The 24,173-nt window shown below is 34.7% G+C and overlaps 1 protein-coding gene across 1 annotated transcript in view; it reads right to left on the bottom strand.

Annotated features, from left to right (window-relative positions):
* Hmcn1 (hemicentin 1) overlaps nucleotides 1–24,173 on the bottom strand; it is a 419,231-nt gene that overhangs the window by 158,802 nt on the left and 236,256 nt on the right. Inside the window, exons 25-35 of the mRNA XM_010635433.2 lie at nucleotides 23,404–23,499; nucleotides 21,259–21,453; nucleotides 19,952–20,082; nucleotides 19,633–19,780; nucleotides 17,435–17,561; nucleotides 14,906–15,060; nucleotides 7,613–7,891; nucleotides 6,864–7,145; nucleotides 5,828–5,936; nucleotides 4,682–4,851; nucleotides 3,124–3,278 (exon numbers count right to left, since the gene is read on the bottom strand). Of these exons, the coding sequence (XP_010633735.1) occupies nucleotides 3,124–3,278; nucleotides 4,682–4,851; nucleotides 5,828–5,936; nucleotides 6,864–7,145; nucleotides 7,613–7,891; nucleotides 14,906–15,060; nucleotides 17,435–17,561; nucleotides 19,633–19,780; nucleotides 19,952–20,082; nucleotides 21,259–21,453; nucleotides 23,404–23,499 (1,847 nt within the window). The remainder of the gene's footprint in view (nucleotides 1–3,123; nucleotides 3,279–4,681; nucleotides 4,852–5,827; nucleotides 5,937–6,863; nucleotides 7,146–7,612; nucleotides 7,892–14,905; nucleotides 15,061–17,434; nucleotides 17,562–19,632; nucleotides 19,781–19,951; nucleotides 20,083–21,258; nucleotides 21,454–23,403; nucleotides 23,500–24,173) is intronic.

The following is a 24,173-nucleotide window of genomic DNA, read 5'->3' as shown; positions in this document are numbered from 1 at the left end:
CTTCACCCCCTCCTCCCCTCCCCATCTACAAACACTTTATTTTCATCTTTTCATTCTCTCACATTTTTTTCTTTTCCCTTTTTGTTCTTCCCCTAAGCATCACACCTTCCCTACCATTTTGAAGCTTATGGTTCAGAGGTTATTCTTTGAAACTGTTCTGAGGTCAACATTAATTTTCAATTACAATTTCGAGTAGCCTATTAGTAACTGCATACTCTTTCCTACTGTCTAGCTACAGCACTGCAACTCTATGTTCTGTAAGCATTAAAGATATAGCATTTCTTCAGTTCTTATTATTCTTTCTTAGGAGATTACTTTACAGAATTTGCCTCCTCTTTCTGTTCCATAGAAGGAAACTTATGTCTCTTGTAGTTTTCAGCCAAATTCATGGCTTTAGTGAAAAACCCTATCCAGATTCTTAAATCTACAGTGGTAGCCTATATGTCTTTCTGAGCTCTACATGTGCAGTTTCTGCTATCTGCTGGACAAGTTAGTACATGAAATTTAATCTATCCAGAATTAAGCTCATAAATTTTTCCCTGTATCTCTTAAAACCTACTTTTCATTACAGTTTTCCAGTCTTGCTTAGTGGCGATCACTATTTTTCCAGTCATCTGGATTTTGGAGTCCACTTTGAGTCCTATTAATTAGAGCATTGAGTGTTTTTCAGATTCCATGTTTTCCATTTTCAGAGCCACTGTGGGATTATAATGGCATCCTAACTGATGTTCCAGGGTGTCCAACCTCCCTAACTGTTAATCTATCTTACACACTATTGCCAGAATAATTTGTTTAAAATGGAAATTTGATCTTTTTACCAGTTCCCCTTCAAACCTCATTCATGGCTCCCCACTTTGCCCAAAATGAAATCCAAACTCAGCATAGTTCACTACACTCTGACCCCAAATGATCTCTCCAAAACACTGTGCAAACTGCAACTTCACCTATTTTCCAGCCATACTGTACTAAGCATGTTAAGCAACACAGTCATACATTTGTATCCACCTCTGGAATGTTGCAGGTGGCCTTTAAATGTCATGATTTCTTAAGACTCTGAACTAAGATGATCTTTCCTTTTTTACTTACTCATTATTCCCTGCTTTGGAAGAACTCATCTATGATCATGCTTTCAAATATCATCAGTGTGCAGTATCTCCAACCAGAGATATGGCTGAGTTCGCAGTCACATATTCAGTGATCTACTGACATCTCCACTAGTTTATTTTAAAGTCACCTCAACCCAATGTCTAAAACTCAAATCATAGTTTTTCCCACCTCCAAAGTGCCCTCCTCCAAAGTGTTCCTTACTGGCTGGCAGTACTATTCACGCAGTTATGTAGGTTAGACTCCTTGGAGTCTTCCTTGACACATCCTTCTCCCTCGTCTTTCATAAGTAATATTTCACATACCCCAATGATTTGACTAACTCTAAAATCTATCCAAGTATCCTCATTTCCCCAGCCAGTATGTGAATCCAAATTTCTATCTCTCCAAGACGAATGCAAATAGGTCCTACTTGGTTTTACATATCTACTCTTGGATGCTCCAGTTTATTCCCTGGAAAATTTCCAGATGAATATAGTCATGCACCACCTAACAATGGTTTCGTCAGTGATGCATATATGATGGTAAATATGATATAACCAAGGTGTGAAGTAGGCTGTATCATCCAGATTTGTGTAGATGATGCTGTACAATTGTCAAATTGCTCTAATGATGCATTTCTCAGAATGTATATCCATAATTAAGTGACACATAACTACATAAAATGAAAACTGATCATGTTGCTTCTCTTAAAACACCTCAAAATATCGGCATTGCTTTAAAATAAAACAAAGTTATTAGCATTAGGTAAGTGCTTTCTACTACTCTCTAGTCTTCTCCAGTATCATTTTTCCTAGTCTTTTTTCCTCAGCCTACTCTCTTACTTTTAGGGCCTAAAGGGGTGTCATACTTTCCTGTACATTAAGTTCTTTGCCCATAAACATCTTCTTCGCAATACAGGTCTCAGTCCTTTTCCATTAGTTAGCTATTTAACTCCCATATATTATTTGAGCACTCTGGTCAAAGGCTTTACCCCTAATTTTTCCCCATATACAAAATATTTCTTATATTTTCTTATACCTCTCTATATTCTCTCTTAAAACTTTGCTCATTACAGTTTATAATTCTGTTTGTATGGCTGCATGATAAATGTCTGTTTCTCAGATCAATAACTGTTTATCTGCACTATCTGTGAAATCTATGCACTGAATCTCTCAGCAGCATAAAGGTTTGAGGTTAGTTCCACTGGATTTGGGGTAGGAATAAGTGAACAGATGTCCAGTGCTTCTTCTGGGAAAAGAACTCAAGATATCACTCATGTTGAGGACTTACTCCACGTAAAGTTTAAGCCCACAGTAATCAATTAACTTGCTCTTACTAGTGAAGTCAGTTAATTCTAATTTTAAATGTATCATTTAGAGAATCCAGGTCTGAAATTTATTATCTATTTACCTACTTACTAATTCAAGAAATTTGTACTGAAACACAATCATGCGCAAAGGACTATCCTCAGAATGAAGGACACAGAAGTGACCTTATTCACAGAAACTGAGTCTTTTTCCTGTCAAAGCTCAGAAAATAGTTTTTAAAAGTGATTTTCTAGACCTATTTCACTTAGTTTTATATAGCTATGGTTTCACCTTCATCCTAGTCTGGTGAACATTTTGGGATACATTGGTTTATTATTCAACATTATTTATCCAAGAGATACCAGTGTTTAGAAAGCTAAAATAGGCATAAGTCAAAATAGTAAAAATACCAACTAATATGTTAATATCTATATCATTGTTTAGGTTATTTAATCTTTATTAAATTTCATTTAACAAACCTCTAAGGACAATACATATTGTGGTTTCTGTTTTGTTCTGTTGGCAGTGCAGTGAATCAAATGCAGGGCTTCATGTATAGTAGGTAAGTACTATACCAATGAGATGCATCCTCCATACCATATAAAGTTTTAATAACTTTTCTACAAAATATATTCAATAGGAAAATCTACAATTAAGGTAGAATAATGTGATAATTTCAAGGAGATCTATACAGCTTTCTCGATTTGGGCTCAGTAATATCTATACCTACTTTGAGGTTCCCTTGGGCAGTGTTCACAGGTTGGTCATCTTTCAACCATGTAATGGATGGATTTGGAATGCCATTGGCTATGCACTGTAAGGTCACAGGCTTGTATTTCACCACAGCTCTCTCGGAAAGACCTAATGATTTGATTGTTGGAGGAACTAGAAACAAGGGAGAGACAGGAGAGAAACCATAAACAGTCAGATCAAACCATTAAAAAAAAAGTATGCAAGAATCAGAAACTTTAAAATTTAGAAAATAAAAGGAATCCTTGCTTCAACAAACATAAAGTAATTTCATCACAGCCATTTAATTTATAATTCTTAGCATTTTAAAATATTAATAATCTAAATACAGATCTCTACTTTTCTAAAGAATAAGCAAAACATATTTATGGTTACTGAAATTCAACGTGTACATTTGGCTCCCATGTTTTGGTGTGTTCTCCCAATCACTAGTGCCCCCACCTCTCTCTAGAATTCATTAAAACCAGAGAGAGAATCCAGTAGTATTTCTGCCACTTGACTCTGCCTCAGCATAGTCAATGGAACCTGAGCTGGTAATTTGATGTAAACTGGACTGCTACATTCCCTGAGGAATTGTGATTGAGACTGAGAAACAGGGTTACTTATATTTCATCATGGGGCATTGGGCTAAAAAGGCTAAAAAACAAGTCTGCAAAGATGGGGGAAGAATGCAGTGAACATTCATAAACAACTCTTCTAGTGGTGTCCAAATGGCTGTCCAGCTTCTTGTCACAATTCTTCCCTTCTCAAGTTTTACTGGCAAATGAGACACATAAGATGCTGGCCAAGAGTTCTTTCTGGCAATAGATGCACAGTTATAACCCTAATGTTCCAGTGCTGTGAATGCACTTATACACCCTGCATCCTACAGTTACACCCTCAGCCCCCACTTCCGGGAACTATTCAATTCATAACCACTCTTCCTTGGGCTAAACCCTTCAGTGCGGACACAGCCCTTTACTTCAGAAGTTGCTGCCTACCTCTTCCATCTGATTTAGTTCCAGCCTGAGAATTTCCACTCCATGTTCTACATGTTCTATTTTTTTTTCATTGAGTTTATTGGTACATTTTAGGTATACAGTACAGTTACATTCATCATTGGGATCTGTACCTTTACATGACAGCTCTTGGTTCTCATTTTTTCCCCTTGTCCCTGCCCTCCCTTCACCCCTCCTCGCCACCCCCTTTACAAACACTTCATTTCCATTTTTTCATTTTCTCGTATTTTTTTCTTTTCCCTTATTAGCTTTCCCCTACCCTTCCCACTTTCCCTACACCTTTAGCCCCTTTCTTCCTATTTACATGTTCTATTTCAAACCATTTAAATTCTGTCTAGATGTATTTACATTATATCTCTTGGCTGAGTCTCTATGTCAGAAAAATGATTTAAAAATCTGCCATTAACTCTAATTTATATTGTTCACATTATTTCTCATAATTCAAGACATATCCAGGTTAATGAGCTACAATCTGAACTAGATAGTGAAAGAACGCATGTTAATTTAAAATGTAGTGTTCCTGTCCCTTCTTCCACATACCATGAACAGTCACTTTGAATTCCTTCCTGTGGTTCCCAGCAGTGTTTACTGCCACACACTGATAAAGGCCAGTGTCTGACATTTGAACCTGAGCAATAACCAGTTTGCGTCCATTTAGTAAAACCTTGAATCCATCTCTTTCATCAATTAGCTGACCATCCTTCAGCCACCTATAAAAAAGGAAAAGGAAGTTTTATACATATATATATATATACATATTAATATATATATATAAAATGTATATGTAATAAAATATACATTTTTTCCAAATGATATATTTCCTAGAAGATATATATATATATGTGTATGTATATATATATATATAACACACACACACATTTATTCTCTATTACATATTTGCTTTTCTAATTATTCACTCTAAAATAAATTATACATGAGAAGAGAAAAAAAATAGGAGTGGCCTAATACAGAAGTTGGCTTATTGTTGGAACCTAATACAATTTTGAATTCTCCAGTGTTCTAATAAGTTTAGGTTACAGAAAGAGGCAAATGCCCCTAAGTATTATTAATTTCAATAACATTAATCAGAAAAATTCTAGAAATGAAATGTACATAATCTTAAAACTTTTGTAAATAAAACAATGAAATCATATATCTGTAAAATTTTACATTGGAATTATCATTTTTATTTAGTTTTATGCTTACTTGTCAATATATCTCATTCTTGTAGTTATCTAACTGCACCTTTGTACATCCCATCACACAGTGGAAGTGAAAGATAACTATGTAATAAATGCTTCGTGAACGAAAGAATGAGTAAAAATTGGCAAATACATCTTAACATCCTCTATGTCTTTAATTTTTTTGGTTTTCTTTTTATTCATCAGTTTGTTAAACACTTGAATGACTCTGGAAGTTCTGACTAAAATACTGCTTTGTAGTCTTTCCCAACTGGTCATATGATTTCTAAGATCACACAAAAGAATTTCTTCAGTTGAGCAAATTCAGGTTCCCTCTGCATCAAGTAAAAGTTGCTTTATAAGTAGAACCATCTTTTAAAGGAGGAATACAAAGGATATAATTTTATACTTCCATTTTGTAATGATACAGAAAGTCTTTTATAAAGCACTAAAACATTCACATCAAAAAGTGGGAGGTATTTAGAAGACATACCAAAACCCTTACATGATAGCTGGTGGGGGAGAGCCTGTCACTTGACAATCCAGCTCCAATAAGTTATTAACCATCACAATGAAATAAGATGTTTCATCTCCTCCTTCTACAAATGGTGGCACTAGAAAATAGAAAGGATGAAACATACACAGCTACATAAACAAGAAAAAACTATCACCAAATGAATCAATACTAAGCAGTAGTTTAGAAAGTTAATAATTATCATAGTAATTCAGTACATGAAAGGATTTTGCAAGGCACTGTCAATAAATTTTACAATAAATAGGAGGATCACTGAATGTACTATGACATAGTTTGGATTCTTCTCTAAATGGCAAGGGGTGCTACTTATGCCTTGTAAATATAAAATTGATTCATACTTTAGATTATTTGTTTTCATTAGACTAAGAGAGGGGAATCCTCCAAAGTTGGGCCTTCTATTCAAAAACCTTCAATTTGAGGGTAGGAGAAAGGTAATAAGAAAAAAGAGAAAATGAAAAAAAATGGTAATAAAATATTTGTAAAAAGGGAAGAGAGGAGAGGGTGAAGGGAGGGCAGGGGTAAAGGGAAAAAATGAGAACCAAGACCTGTCATGTGAAGGTACAAGATCCCAAGGATGAATGTAACTGTACTGTATACCTAAAATGTACCAAGAAACTCAATGAGAGGAAAAAAAAAATCTTTAGTCTGTAAATTAAATTATAGACACCTAAGGTTGCAAGATGACTTCTGAAGGTGCAGGCACTGTTTCCTGTTGCCTAACACAGTACACACAACAAAGGACGACACTGTGGCTCACTGCAATCAGATACACTTGTAGATGTAAAAATGACCAATCCACTTATAAACTATACTTATTAAAATCAGTAGAAAACTGATATGAGATTCTTGATCATGGGATTTGGTGATAAATTTACCTCTTGGTAATTTACAATCCAGACTCAGCAAACAATTATACTTTATCTTAGATTGTTTTATTATTGCATGACCAAAAGAATTTAATAAATTAATCAGGTTTTTGACTCCTGATGATGGGATCTTTATTTACCTAGGACATCAACTTCATATTTGATTTCCTTCTCTCCTGCCACACTTGTAGCCACACATACATACTGTCCCTGATCAACTTCCAGGGCACTCATGATTTCCAGCTTCTTCCCACCAGCTTCTATGCGGATGTTGTCACTGGTTTTCACGGGCGCACCATCTTTTAACCACGTAAGAGATGGAGGAGGGCTCCCAGCAGCTTTACACTCCAGGCTCAGAGAATGAGCAATAACAACTTGTTTATTCAAAGGTGTTGCTGAGTCACCTTCAATCATTGGAGGAACTAGGCAGAAATACAGTAATGTTTCAGGCAATTTTTGTAAGTCATGAAATATTTCCTAATGAAATAAAGGAGAGATTATTTTTTCTGACACAGTTTAACCACAGAAACTACATACATTACCTTGCTCCTATAAATTGAAGGGGAAATAATTTTTTGGTTCAGTAAATATTCTAAATATTCTGGAATAATTTATATTATAGGTTTATAAAGGTCAAATTGTAGAGAATAATCTTCATCCTAACAACTCCTGTATCTTCTCCATATGAAACAAATGGTTTGGATGCTGAGTCCCAAGGGCAAATATTGGTCAAAAGAATGAACTACAACTTGCTAATCTTAGCTTTTGTACCTATATGTAAAATCCTAACAAATTTTCCTCATTCTATCCATGCATATTGACAAAAGGCAAACATACAAAGCTTTATTAGTTAACAAGGTATGCAATTAAAGCATATAGTTTTTCTCACCGTAGACTTCAACATGGAATGATTTTTCAGAAGTTCCGGCAACACTGGCTATGTGACACGTGTATGTTGCTGAATCAGAGACTTGTGCTCGAGGAATATGAAGAAATTGTCCTTTATCAATATAAAGTGCTTGTGAGCTGGATAGGACCAGCTGGCCATCCTTATACCAAGTAATAGCAGGCACTGGAAGTCCACGGGCTTCACACTCCAATTTAATTAAGCTGTTGATCAGCGCTGATACTTCTGTGGTAGCATTACCTCCTTTAATACTAGGTGGAACTACAAAAGATTCCAGAGCAAAATCAGTTCTAAGTTTAGTATCTGCATCAAAATCTTAAATGCTACAGATGTTTATATAATGGGTTTAAGTACAATTAAAGACAGTAACTTTGTGACTGCTGTCAATGAGTCGCCTGTCTTGTCAAAACAATATTTTGTGTTTCAACTTTCAGTAAAAACTGTAAGTCACAGATTCTATTTCAGAAGCACATTTAAGTCCAATAGATCCCATTACAGTAACTGAGAAGCTACATTTCACAAAGCAAAACAAAATAAAATCTCATTTAGACACTTAAGTTTAAAATCAAGCCAAGGCAGCAGCGGTACAGTTAGTTGCATGTTCTATCCTCATGAAATGAAAGTCAAGATCTAAGGGCTGGCATGACCAGTCTTTAATTTTTGCTTTCTGCTACTTTTTTTTTTTAAACTGCTGAAAGTCAATTCATTCAACTCATCTAATTGGCTACATGTGTACCTTCCATAATTCAGTAACATTATGCCTGGCCTCTCCCCACACATGAGAACTGCACTTTTGGGAAAACATCTCAAGTTGCTCAGTCTCTGCTACACATTCTGAACATGGTCATTTAGGATCGTTCTAACACTGCAGTGATTTTAAAGAAATCAAATTGTACGTATCTGAATTTCATTGTTTGAACATGATTTCAATAAATTTTAAATTTTACAACAGAGTATTTTGTATAGTGTTTTACTTATGGGTAGACTAGGGCTGCAGGTATCAAGAGAGAGATTACAGAGGTGCAGTGCTGTTCTCATCACAACTTAGCAGTGGAAAACACTATGCCTGTGACTGAACACTGATCATGATAACCCTGATGACCTGGCTGAGATGGTATCTATCATGAGTCGAATTACAAAGCTACCCTTTTTCCCTCCCTTTCTTTTGAAACAAGGAGTCACTATTCCTACCCATAAATATTAGATGCAGAGTTATGTTCTTTCTTGAGAGGAGCCCATCTACAGAATTTATTTAGAATTCTGGGTGCAACATGTGTCTCTTAGCCCCAGTTCATTTACTTCTATCAATATGGACTCATAGAAACTTGTTTTCTGCTTGAGTTTATAATCCATACTACATTTATCCAGTTTTATCAGTACAATCCCTCAGTTGGCCCCTGTGCACCTTTGATGTAACCATGTCATTTTATGCTTTAGTACTTCCTTAATTTCTGTTACAGCTATGCTATATGATCATCTTGTTTCCTGCCCCAGACATTGGATTAAACTTTTCTCAAGAAACTCTGGTTCCTTTCAGTACAGAAGAATATTAGAAAACAAGATTTTTGGCATAGAGTGGATTACCTTGATGTTTTTGGTAGGCATTCTTAGAATTCATTCACTGTGATGAACATTCATATACACCTTTTTTTATTTCACATATAATGTAAGTCATGACCTACTATACTTTAGATGAATTCAATAGTGTAATGATTTGCTGTACTGTGGTTTATTTTACTCCAAAGTTTAGGGACTAGCCACCTGTGAAACACAGGTTAGGAAATACTGAACTAAGGCTATTTTACATTTTTAATGTTTGGGAAATATTTTGTGAATTGTAAAAATTATATGATTTTCAAACTTCACTGTCTTAGATAACATGTTATTGGAATACAGTCATATTCATTCATTTACCCATGACTACATTTGCACAACAATGGCTAAAGTTAAATCACGCCAACAAAAACTCACATAGTGTTCTCATTATTTCTACTGCTGCTAAGTTAAATATAAATTTCAGCTACGCAGTTGTAACCAGACAGCATTTCAAGTGTCATGCATATCACAGTATTATGATATTTTTACTTTATTTTTACAGTGCATACTACTTGTGACAAAACAAGAAAAGAGAATAATGGATTTCAAATGTTGTATTAAGGCACAGCATACTGCTAACTATTTTATTATCAAATTAAATGGCAGAGAGACTTGTGAGGACTGCTCAGCTGAGCAGGCGACTCTGTAGACTGATGTATCCTGCAAAACTCTCTTTTAAAATGGATGGGGAAGCTGGGCATGGTGGTGCACACCTGTAATCCCAGCACTTTGGAGGCTGAGGCATGAGGATTGCTGTGAGTTCAAGACCAGCCTGGGCCACATAGTGAGTTCCAGGTCAGTCTCAACTACATAGTGAGACCCTGTCTCAAAAAAACAAAAACAAAAATAAAACAGATGGGGAAATAAGATACTTAACAAAGAATGCCTGAGAAACTATATGACTACCAAACGAGCACTCCAAACACTTCTAAACAATGTCCTAGAAAAAGACAAGAAAGGTCACAACACCATGAGGCCCAACAAAGCAAATCAGTTAGGCAAGGCAAGAAACTAAATGGGGGGGATTAAAATGAGCCAACAGCAGGACAATAGGATAACAAGTCAATACATATCAGTAATAGCCATCAATAGTAATGATCTCAATTCACCAATCAAAACAAATAGACTGGCTGAATGGGTTAAGAAGTAAATCCAACAATATTCTGCATACAGGAAACACATCTAATTAAAAAATAAACTCATAGACTTAAAGTAAAAGGATGGAAAACACTTCTCCATGTGACAGGAGCCCAGAAAAAGCAGGGGTAGCTATCTTACTAGCAGACAAAGTAAATTTCAACCCAAATCTAATTAAGAGACAAAGAAGGCCACTACGTCCTTATAAAGGGAAAATCCAAGAGGAAGAGATGACAGTCATAAATATATATGCACAAAATATTAATGCCCCCAATTATGTAAAACAAATATTAAGGGACATGAAACACCAAATAAGCACTAATAAAATTGTAGTGGGTGACCTAAATACCCCACTATGGCAAACAGACAGATCATCTAGACAAAAAAATCAACAACAAAATACTAGAATTGAATCAAGCTTTTGAACAAATGGACTTAATAGATGTGTACAGAGTGTTCCACCCCACAAAAGCAGAAAGTACATTCTTTTAGGCTGCACATGGTTCATTCTCCAAAAATAGACCCCATACTAGCTCATAGAGCATGTTTAAATAAATGAAAAGGAATTTAAGTTTTCCCATGTATATTATCAGACCACAGTGCAATTAAATTGGAGATCAATAGCATAAGAAACTGTCAGAACTTCACAAAAACACATGGAAATTGAACAATACTCTCCTGAACAATCAATGGGTCACAGAGGAAATTAAAGAAGAAATTAGTAAGTTTTTGCAAATAAATGATAATGCCAATACAACATACAAGAATCTGTGGGCCAGAATGAAAGCAGTTTTACATGGGAAATTCATGACAGTGAATGCCCACACTATGAAAACAGAGCAAGCTGAAATAAACAACCTGATGCTGAATTATAAGATCCTAGAAAAAGAAGCACAAGAAAACCCAAAGCTCATACAAGGGAGGAAATTATAAAGATCAGAGCAGAAATCAATGCAATAGAAAGTAAGGGAATGATAAAAAAAGAATCAATGAATCAAAGAGTTGGTTTTTCAAAAGAATAAATAAAATTGATAAACCCTTAGCCAACCTTGTCAAAAAAGGAAAGAAAAGGCTCAGATACATGTACTTAGGAACAAAAAATGTGAAGTCACAACAGATCCAACACAAATCCAGAGAATCATCAATACTTACTTTGAGAACCTGTATGTACTCTAATAAAATGCAAAACACAGAAGAAATGGACAGATTTCTAGATACATATGAATTACCAAAGTTGAACAAAGATACAAAAATTTTAAACACCCTAATTACAGTAAATGAAATTGAAAATGTAATTAAAAATTTACCAACAAAGAAAAGCTCAGGTCCTGATAGCTTCACTGTTGAATTCTCTAAGACATTTAGAGAAGAACTAGTGCCACTACTCTTTAAACTTTTCAGTGAAATTGAAAGGGAAGCAATACTTCCAAATCCATTCCAGGAAGCAAGTATTACTTTGATTCCAAAACCAGGGAAAGACCCAACCAAAAAAGAGAACTACAGGCCAATCTTCCTAATAAACATCAATGCAAAAATCCTCAATAAGATATTGGCAAACAGAAGACAGAGGGTCATCAAGAAGATTGTACACCCTGACCAAGTTGGATTTATCCCAAGGATGAATGAGGGTTCAACATATGTAAATCAATAAATGTAATACACTATATTAACAGAATCAAGGACAAAAACAATATGATCATCTCAACAGATGCAAAAAAAGTATTTGACAAAATTTAACACCCATTCATGATAAAAATCCTGCAGAAAATTGGAATAGATGGTCTTTATTTCAACTTGATAAAGGTTATCTATGAAAAACCAAAAGTCAACATTATATTAAATGGCCAAAAAATGAAAACCTGGCTAAAATCAGGAATAAGACAAGGATTTCCAATATCACTATTCCTGTTCAATATAGCTCTGGAAACATTAACCTCAGCAATTAGACATGAGAAAGAAATAACAGGAATCAAGATAGGAGAGGAAGAAGCTAAACTGTCATTATTTGCTGACAATGTGATACTCTATATAGAAAAACCGAAAATCTCTGTCAAAAGACTTCTAGACTTAATTGACAAATTCAGCAGAGTATCTGGATACAATGTCAACACTCAAAAATCAAAAGACTTCTTGTACACAAATAACAGACTCACAGAGAGAAATTAGAGAAACAATTCCTTTCACCATAGCATCCAAAAAAATGAAGTATCTAGGAATAAATCTAATGAAGGAAGCAAAAGACCTATACACTGAAAACTATACCACACTGAAAAAAGAGATTGAAGAGGATATAAGAAAATAGTAAGATATCCCCTACTCCTGGGTAGGAAGAATCAACATGGTGAAAATGGCCATACTACCAAAACTGCTATACAGATTCAATGCAATGCCAATTGAAATTCCAACACTATATTTCAGAGAACTAGAAAGAAGAATCCAAAAATTTATTTGAAACAAGAAGAGACCTAGGGTAGTAAAAGCCATCCCAGGCAACAGAGACATGACAGCGGGTATAACAATCCCCAATTTGAAACTATACTACAAAGCCACTGTGATAAAAACAGAATGGTACTGGCAAAGAAAAAGACCCGAAGATCAGTGGAATAGATTGGAAGATACAGAAACAACTCCAGATGTACTCAGCTACCTCATCTTTGACAGAGGAGCCAACCATCCTCACTGGAGGAAAGATAGCCTCTTTAATAAATTATGTTGGAAAAACTGGATTTCAACCTGCCAAAGATTAAAACTAGACCCTTACCCCTCACCATGCACTAAATTAAAATCCAAGTGGATTAAAGTTCTAAATATTAAAACAGAAACACTTAACTTTCTGGAAGATGAATTAGGGAGAACTCTCAAAGACATTGGCATAGGAAAAGACTTTATGAACAAATTCTCAGTAGCATGGGAACTAGCACAAAGAATCAACAACTGGGATCTCATCTTATTAAAAATCTTCTGCACTGCAAGAGAAACCACCAACATAGCTAAAAGACAAACTACACTGTAGGAAAAAATTTTTACCAGCTGCTCCTCAGACAAAGCACTATTATCTAGAATATATAAAGAACTCAAAAAATCAGGCCCACCAAATATAAAGACGCAATTCAAATATGAGCATCTGAAATGAACAGACATCTCTCAGACAAAGAAGTAAAAGCAGCAAGTAAATACATGAAAATATGTTCCACATCACTGGTCATTTGAGAGCTGCAGATGAAAACAATGCTGAGATTCCACCTCACCCCAAAAGAATGGCTGCTATCAAGAAATCAAGCAGAAAACCAAGTCATGTAAAGGTACAAGATCTCAATGATGAATGTAACTGTACTGTATACCCAAAAAGTACAAAAAAACTCAATGAGAAAAAGCAAAAAAAGAAATCAACCAATAACAAATGCTGACAGGGTTGTGGGGAGAGAGGAACCTTTCTCCATTCTTGATGGGAGTACAGACTGTTGCAGCCACTGTAGAAATCAATATGGAGATACCTCAAAGAACTAGGATTAGAGGTTTCATTTGATCCAGCTATTCCTCTGCTGGGTATCTTCCCAAAAGAATTAAAAGAATCATACCACAGCGATATGGGTGCACATATGCACCCATGTTTATAGCAGCATAATTTGTAATAGCTAAAAATTGGAAATACCCAACTGCACATCAACTGGATACTGGATTAAAAAAAAGTGTTTTTTTTAAAAAAATAAAATGGAGTGCTACTCAGCCATAAAGAATGAGAAACTAGAGATATTTATAGCTAAGTGGATGCACATGAAGGCCATAATCTTAAGTGAAATTAATATGTCACAATTGTAAATACTGAATAGTTTCTCTGGCATGAAAAAGTAAAAGTGTAAATAAGGATCAAAATGTATATTTGATATTGTGTAATAGGAAGAAAAGTCTAAAAGAGTAGAGGAAGTGGGAGGGGTAGGGGAAAGGTAAAAAGGGAACAGAAAAAAATGTGAAAAGGAAAAACATGGAAACAATGTCTTTTTAAATAGGGAAGGGTGGACGGGGTGAAGGGAGGGGTGGGGAGTGGTGAAAAATAAGAACCAGATAAATCATGCAATGGTACAAGATCCCAATGATGAATGTAACTATACTGTATACCTAAAATGTACCAATAAATTTAATAAAGATAAAAAAATGAAATATAACCATGTGGTCTGGATAAAGGGCAAGATGGAATGAAATTAAATAATTAAATTGTTTATACACCATCAACTTCATTGTTCTTTGTATCTCTCCATAGTTTTTTAAGTCTTTTCCTAACTCTTCAAAGATAGTCATTTAATTTATTTATATTACTAATCAATTAGGAACTTATTTTAAGTGAGCTCATGTAAAAATCATTGAACTAAAGCCATACTTGTAAAATTAAAATTGGATGTAATGTTGCAGTCTAAAAAACTTGACACAAGTAACATTCCAAGTATTCAGTATGGAAGAAAAGGGCACTGAACATCACAGTAAGCCCTGATTTTCAATTTATCATGACAGTTGATAATAACAGAAAGATGAGAAAATCATACTTACTGTAGATAGTCAGTTTCATATCCTTGGCTTGTTTACCAGCTGCATTGGACACAGCACACTGGTATCGCCCCTTGTCACTTCTTCGTGCATTCTTCAGGTGTAAAATTTGTCTTCTGTCTAAAAGTTCAATATTAGGATCTCCCAAAAATAAAGGCCTAGAAAAAAAAAAATCTTATTCTATGGTTCTGTTTTCATTTCCCCGTGTTTTCTATCTTATTAATCACAACAAAATTGTTCAGTAAATAGTACAAGATTAAAAATATGAATCACAGTTACAAAAATCACTATATTACATGATTAGTACTTCTATTCAGAAAAATGAAATTATTAAAGCATTTACTAATAGAAGTTAATTGTCATTGTGGGATGAAATGTTTCTCTATTTTAATCTTAAATTATTTAATAGCATTAACAGAAATGTAATAGTTATCATTTCTTTCATTTATTCATCCAGTTTTATTCTTTTTAAAATTTAAAAAAATTTGGTTTGCATGGGAAAAATTTCTACTATCATATAAAAAAGAAAAACTCAGTTTAACCTTATAGGAACTTCAAACCAAGTAATATTATTTTTACGCTAGTATCATTTTGTATCTGGAAAAATATTCGTAATAGGATGACTGGCTCTTATTTATGATAGGCAGTGATCTGCCAACTTCTCTAAAAGGTAGGTATTATAATAAATATGAGTGCTTCTACTATTACAAATATTGTAGGATTTATGCCCCCCAAATGCTCATAAATAGTTGTCAAGGACATATTTTTCTACTATACAGAGTCATTTTCTACTATAAAATGTTTACTTTCATGTAACTGGCAAGAACTTACTTCAATACTTGAAACATATGGTTATTGAAATCTATGCTATTCTAAGAATCATACCCTTAAAAACCATTCATCTTATTTCAGGAAACCCATAGCTAGTTTTTAAAAAGTTTTATCACTTAGCCACATAATGAATAATTAAATGCACTGCTCTAATAATAAACCAATATTTGGTCTACACAATTAAGCTAGAAGACACATTTAATTTCCTAAGGTTATTTCTGGTATGTATAAAGCTATTTAGTGCTTTTTAAATTTAGTGCTTTTTAATTTTTTTTTTTTTGGTGCTGGGGATCGAAAGTGCTTTTTAAATTTTTAAGGGAAGAGAATACCTAATTTTACAAAATGTTGAAAGTTTTATTGGTTAGTAATTATGTAACTACCATAAAAATTTAAACAAACAAATGTAAGTAACATGAGAGAAGGTCTTTTACTCCTAATGTGAGTTTTCACTCTAACTTCTCACGATTATCAGTTTGGTTTTTATTCTTGCACATATTTTCTAAACTTTTTCACTCATTAAAGTAGTCCCAAGCGAGCCTACAATTTTAACATTTTATCTTGCTATTGCTATTATGCTATTGGTCTGCCTTTCTTTTCACTCTATAATAAAAGTTATGGAGACATTTTTGGTATATATAGCTTAATTCGACTCTTTTAAATTACTGTATGGTGTTTCATCATATGATGAGCCATAAGTTATCTACCTAGTTTCCCAAGGTTGGACTTTAGCCGGTTCTCATTTTTCTGCTATCACAGTTGCACTGAAAGAGCCTCCCTTTGGACATGCACGACTGCTCCCTCTCCTGGGCAATGGAGGTATGAATGCTGCATTACAGCATGTGAGCATTCATTCCAGTTTTAATAGATTGCAGCAAACTGCCTTTCAGGGCACAGATTTACATTCTCTCAAAATCCTGCTTTCCTAGGCCCTAACCAAGACTTGATATTGTCTACATTTTACTTTTTATCAAGATGATGTGTGAAAAACAAAATTACATTTTATTTATAATTATCAAGTTACTTAACATAAGAAACAATGTATTTATTTACTGTATATTTTAATTTCCTATTTATAATCACACTTTTTGTGCTACCTTTCTTAATGATCCATACAAAATTTGAATACAGTCATTTACTCCACACTCTGCAAATCTCGACTCTTTGTTAGTCCTTCATTACCACCTTTCAGACAAAGTCATAATATAGAAACTGTGGCCACACTATGAGCAGTAAGGTTTCAAACCAATACAGATCACTGAAACCATTTGTCTGGGAAACACCAGAAACTCTTGAGGTGTGCAGTCTGGGAAATACGTAATTGCTCGCCTTTGGTTCTTTTTTCCCCCAGACAGAGAACTAGCTTAAATATATATCTTGCTGTTATAAATGTTTTCCTTTGTAATAAATCAATTCCATGTAAAATCAAAGTTATCTTTGCATTTGAATCTTGCAATTATCACTGTTAGTCTCTAGACAGAATGTATTTTGTGTATAATAAATTGGAATTACTCTGTTTCTAAAATGAATTCCTTCAAAATTCCTAAGAATGAACGCTATTAAAAAACTTTAAGACTTTCTGAGCAATCTTTTTTTTGTCATGCACATTTAACACATTTTTGTGATAACATTCTGAAGAGCGAGAAAATTCACATCTGTTTCCTATCTATTGGACCCTTGTAACAGTTTCAGAAAGATACTCACTTGCCATCTTTGAACCAGTGAATAGTGGGAAAGGGAGAGCCTTTAACTTGGCATTCAAGACTGGTGCTGTGGTTGATGATGGCAAAGACTTCATTTGGGGAGCTGGCACCTATTATGCTGGGTGGAACTTGAACAAAGACATTTTATCATGAAAATCTACAATTTATCTGGAAGAACGAAGGGAGGAGAAGCATACAGTCAACGATTTCTAGAGTATTTCAGTATGATCTTGATTTTGTTTTGTACCAGGAATCAAACTGAGGGCCTCCAACTTGCCAGACAGGTCCTGTGCCACTATTTCTGTTACAAAATAATGCTTTTTCATATCACGCTTCTTTACTCAGATGTTAAATTTAAATATGAGAAGACAGCCATGAAATATTTGTTAGCAGGAAATTCTTTTCAAGAATCATGATACTATATGATCCATTTTGAGGCATGTTAAGCTCAAGTGCAAGGATCTCAGACTACAAGTATATAGTGAAGCTCATAAAAAGTAATGCATTATTTTTCATTTTTGTAATAAATGACAATCTTCAATCTTATAGTGTTCAAATTCTACATATCATATATTATGTCTAGCTTTGTCTGTTATAAAGTACGTCTATGCTAAAACTGGAATGAGATATACCAAGAAAATGAATATGTTAGTTTTCATACTTAGAACTGCATGCATTTTAACAAACTCCAGAACACTTCCATCACTATCTATACTTCCCTACCCTTCACACCTGGTTAAAGGTGCTTGGTATTCATCTTCAGAACATGAGCAGCCATGAAAGGGTGTCCCCAGGGAAGGCGTATGGTGTGATAAGACTTGCTTAAGACCACACTGGCCTCTGAGCAAAGAGTGGAACAGAGTGGCAGAGTGGATACAAGGGAGCAGTCGGGGGGGTATTTATTACCTTAATTTATCTTAGAAATGACAATGTATTTTCACGGTGGAATGGAAAGAAGTAGACAGTTTAACATAGACTTAGCACGTAAACATAGCAGGATAAAGAAGATTTCGGGAGTTCGGGAAAGGGTAGTACAATGAACGAGTCTCAGGTTCCAGAAGGGAAGGGATGGGTAGAGATGTGGGTCATTCTGATGGGGATGGTAAAGACGACCACAGTAGATATTCACTGGGACCATTCTGTTGGATACACCACAGTGGTATTCAGTGGCAAACCACCAAGACGCTCAGTTTAAGACAGATGGAGATTAGATATCTGTCAATAGAGGTCACTGAAGGAACATGAGCTGGAGATAAAAACTGAGAGTCGTCAGCACGCAAATGGAATCCGGGGAGGAAACAGGGTCAAGAGAAATAGTGCCAATGAGAATAATTAGTCATAAAAAAACACTCAATTTGTTTATATAGACTGAAACGATGATTCTGGGGAGAAGAACGTAAAATAATTTAGGCTTAGAGGAGACTATAACTTCATGTTGTAGTAGGTTATGACTCTGAATTTTTATGAATACTAATTTTAATTTAGGATATCTGAGCTTCACTTCCATTAGAGATATATGAATTACATGTCCATTTTGATAAGCAAAATACTGACAAGAGAAAGTCATTTTATCACAAAGTAAACTTTCAAGGTCAAAAATAAATTCACTGACTAAAATGATCAAATATTAAATTCATGATCATCACTGAAATGTTTTATGTCCTAATTTATTACAGGGCTATCCACTCTTAAAATCATCTCCCCACCCTCCAAATTGTCTGACTGTTCTAAAATGTCTCTTCCTTTAATTACACTGTGAGATGACTTAATCGTAAGAATTTTAGGAGGCACGGAAAGGGGATTTGGTGTCCTCTCCATTTCAAATACATTCACCAGCTTCAAGAGAGGCTCAGAGCATGAACGACTTACATCCTTTACCCCACAGCTGAATATTTTCCAGACAAGTATTTCTTCCCCAGATAACTGGAGAAATCCACAAGCAAATAATTTTCTATTTTACATGAGATAGTATCAATTTGGGGTATATGATACTTTGGGGCATATGATTCAAAGGCATCTCTGTATTATAAATAGTAAAACTTTATCATTGAAAGCTACTGATTAGTCAATATTAAAGACAAAAACAATAGAGTGAAACTAATATTTTCTATCCTTTTTATATACTTTTCCTATGGTCAACTCTATGCAGTGTCAGAAATGCATCTGAATTGTAGTTTTTTAGAAGAATGTTTTCTTTACCTAGAACATCAATACTAAAGTGCTTCTGAGCAGAACCAGCAATATTAATTGCTTTGCAGGAATATCTCCCAGCATCCTCTGTTGTGACTTTGAAAAGCTTTAAAATTTTCCCATTGTTCAAGATCTGAATAGTGCTGCTTTCAGTCACCTGTAAAGGCCAAAAAGATCAGTGGTATTTTCCAATCCTATGAAATATGCATAGCTAAAAATTCAAATAAAATGTTTATATTGTTAGTAGTAAGAAAAAATTCACATCTGAGCAATTCCTTTTGGGTGCAGACAGAAGGAATCACATATACATCTGCATGTGTTCACGTACCTGCACATCATCTTTATACCACTGAATGATGGGTGATGGAGTACCTTCCACTTCACAAAAGAGACTGGTCAGTTGGTTTACCAACACTGACACATTCGTTAAGTGTTCCTCATCTTTAATTACTGGAGGAACTGCAAAAAGAGATAACTCATGATAATACAGTCTTACAATGAATACTACAAAGTTTCTTTACCAAGTCCTTCAGAAAGCAAATTCTGAGATAATGCAATGCCTGGAAAAGCTAGTCATACTTAAGCATATGTTCAATTGTAAAATAAAAATTCTGAACTATGTAATTATAAATAGAAATCTTACCAGATTTTTTACTTTATTATTTCAAGGTTTTGAATTCAATACAAACTGAAAGGAAAACCTTTCACAAACAGCTAAAAAGACAAGCTGCAGGGGTCCTAATTTAAGTCAGTGGGACTCACTACTTTGCTGATGGAGATGAGTATTTTCCAGGGTCTAGGCGAGATAGAATTCAAGTTTTAAAACTGTTCATACCACTTCGCTAATGTGAATGATGTTTGTACAAGATTTTCATTTAAGTATTACTTAAGATAGCAAACAATTGGTAATAACCTAAATGCTCATCACATGCAGAGGAAAGTTAAATAAATCATAGCATTACCATACGTGAGATGCTACAAATAAGGAATCTCAAATAATTCTTTAATTTTTTTTTTGAGACAGGGTCTCACTATGTAGTTGAGACTGACCTGGAACTCACTATGTAGCCCACGCTGGTCTCAAACTCACAGCGATCCTCCTGCCTCAGCCTCCTGAGTGCTGGGATTACAGGTGTGTGCCACCATGCCCGGCTCAAATAATTCTTTAAATAGATTGCTTACTAAAATAGAGTGGGTATAGTATAATGGACATAAGTGTTCTTTTTAGAAGTACGAAGAGGATACACTATTACATATTTATATTTCCTTATATATGCCTACAATATCTCTAAGAGGTGACACACACTGAAACACATGTATGTGCACAGTCACATGCAAAACTAATAACTTTCTTTGCCTCTAGCCGGCAGAAGTGGAAGGCTCAGTTCACTCTGGAGATGATCACTATGCACTTTCTCCTACTGTTGCAATTTCAAAGGATCTTAGGCCTCAATGAAACATTTAAAATTTTTAAATCAAATAAATAAAAGCAACCAGATCATCTGTTTTCTGTTTTATAGTACCTCCATTTGTGTTACTATTAAAGAATACGACATTGAGGAAATCATTTAAATATAGAAGAATTGGAAACTGCCACACGTTCAATTATGTTTTTAGCATTTTATGCAAATCTACCATGGACTCTGAGGTTGTATTTTCTCTCCGTGGTCCCAGCCTCATTGACTGCCACGCAGATGTACTCCCCATTGTCATACAGTGTGACAGAAGCTATAACCAACAAAGTGCCATTCTCCAAGATAGAAATGCCGGGCTCTCTGCCCGTCAACTCTCCACCATTGTGTAACCACTTGATGGTTGGTTTAGGAGCACCTAAAAGAGACATTAAAGTTTTCTTTATAACCAAGTTTACAATCATTTTAAAACATCCAATACTTCAAGGACAAATGAAGTTTTTAAGGATAAAATTTTTACCCTTACAAAATTCTTTGCTACTTTTAGAGTTATTTCATCTGGCAAGGAATCTTGAAATGATTATTGTAGTTAATGCCTTTGACTCCTGATCGGTCTTGAAATATATGGTTAGTAGTGTAAAATTTGATAAAAGCCATTTTTTGAGGGTGCTCGGGGGATCAAACTCAGACCCTTGTGCTTGCAAGGCAGGTAGTGGAACCACTGAGCTAAATCCCCAGCCCAGTTAAAGCCATTTTTAACAAAACAGATAATAATATGCAAAACAATTTCTTGGCAAAGTCACAAGGAAGAATGGATTAAAAAACTATTATTTAAACTGAATAGATAGGGGAAAGCTTGGGAGTGAAGTCTATGAGATAGTATTCATAATCCCACACTAACAAATAATAAACATATTAAAAGATGGGGCATATAATCCAGGTAAGTACAAAAGCATGGCAGAATACCTAGAATGTGTCATTGAGGCTAAATTCAAACTGAGTTAAGATCTTATAAAAATTACTAGAAATGTCATATTTATTGGGAAAAATAAAGCACAAAGATTATCCTCTTTAATTATGCTCTTTATAAAATATTGGCCAATGAGGAAAATATGGTAAAACAGATGGATCCCAGTTATCTGTCCATGTTCTCAAGGGGGAAAAAAAAAAAGGTTATAATCATTTCTTTCATCCTACTCAAGATAAGTAGCATTATCTTTAATTAATAACAGTAGAATAACCATTATCAAGATGAAATTCACAGCAAAAGATAACTAAAATTCATGTTTAAATGAACCTGCAATATTTTCCAGGTGAAAATAAAGAACTAGGAAGAGATGGCTTTTCAAAGTGGAAAAGAGAGGAAAGATCATGGAAAAGAAGCAGCAACAGTTCTGGGTCAGGGTCCCAGGACAAATCCTTCCTGGACTTACACCCTCCTGAAAAAGCCTCCCTTTCCAGAACTTTCCTTGCACACTTTCAATGGTTCTGAGTTATTGATAATTCTTAGAGTCTGGAAAGTTTACATTATCTTTCTTTTAAAGTCATTAGAGTAATCATTAGTGACAGCTACTCTTGGATGCAAAAACTTGACAAAGAAATGCAGACTTCAGGAGTGGCTGCCCCTAGGAACTACTGCTAAGAAGAGGCACACATGGGAGTAGTAATAGTACCAACCACCCACAGCCGTCCAGGAGTTAGTAAAACAACAGTAGATGATCTTTCCTAGAGCTGCTGCAAAGCTCATTTGAGTCACTTCAAATGAATGCTTATGTGCATAAGACAATGTCCTGAGCCACAAACTTGGCACTAAGAGGATGAGTGACAGTTACACTATCCTTTTACATTCCCCTGAAGAGAAATACTAGCAATCTACTGCCAGGAAGCATGGTGGGACAGAAAGTCCAGAAATTTCCAAGAAATAAGTTACAACATGGCCCCAGTTTTACTAATTGAGAGTATAACTAGAAAAAGAAATGTTGGAAGAATGTCCAAAACAAAGGGATAATCTTAATTCATGCCTGTAACTAACTGAGATAAATGTAGAGTTTCTGAGTAACTCTAGCTGTCACATTTTAAAAAGAAATCTTGCTCAAAAGAGTGAAATAAAAAGTAACATGAAGGACAGGAACATACTAGATTAGGCAAATTTGAAAGAAGGGAAGATTTCTCCGTTGAAATAAATAAAATACCTAGGAGAGAAAAGTACTTATCAAAGAGCTGTTGCTTGAAAGGGGATAGTTTCTATTATGCTCAACTGTTATAATAACATGAATTGAAAAATGGAATCTTATAAAGACAGCATTTTGGTGTAATACAAAATTCTGGAACAATATTACATCAGGGCCTGTGACTCAGTGTTACATACCTTTAGCTGGGCATGGAAATGCAATGTGTTGACTGGCCAGCCGTTCTTGAAATGGAGTGTTAAAAGGTGGTTCAAGGTCTTCCATTGTAGGAGGTTCTATTAGAAAAATAAATGCCTTATCAAAGGCTTTCCTTGGACACTTTCAAAGTCCCTTACGACATCATTAACCACTTATATTGGTGAATTGCTATTTCTCCTGATTCTTCTTTTACATTGTGACTCATATTTACACCTGTGGTGATCTCTCTGCCTAGATGTGACTCAGGGACTTAAAATTCGAAATTTCTCAAACACAATTCAATATTTTATGTTTCTCATGGTCCCCATTCTGATTCTCTTATTTCTTCAGTTAAGGTGTTATAATCCCTTCATTTCCTTTTCTTTCTCTTTTACTCCTGACTGCCACATCCATTCAATCATACAGTACCATATATGTTCATATAAATATTTATATCTTCTCTCTCCTTACACTCTCTGCTTATTTCAAATCTATACTCTTTTCTTATCAAAACTGTCAGGAGCTTTTTTATTGGGCTCTCATTATCAAATATATTCTCCTTTGGATGGATGTTCTACACAGGCTCTAGAATATTTTCTTTGAAACACAAACCAGTGTTTGTACTTCTGTACTTGTGAAATTTAGAAGATTATTATATAGATGTCATTGTTTATAAACACAAGTACTCAATAAATTTGTTCAGTGAATGAACTAGATAAACTCTGCATTAGTGTTGTGGTCACTCATCAAAAAAAAAAAAAAAAAAAAAACA

Source organism: Fukomys damarensis, unplaced genomic scaffold, assembly GCF_012274545.1.
Source record: "Fukomys damarensis isolate Sample0158 unplaced genomic scaffold, DMR_v1.0_HiC HiC_scaffold_11, whole genome shotgun sequence".
Lineage (NCBI taxonomy): Eukaryota > Metazoa > Chordata > Mammalia > Rodentia > Bathyergidae > Fukomys > Fukomys damarensis.
Note: the sequence above shows the minus strand (reverse complement) of the source record. Positions and strands in the feature narration are given on the sequence as shown.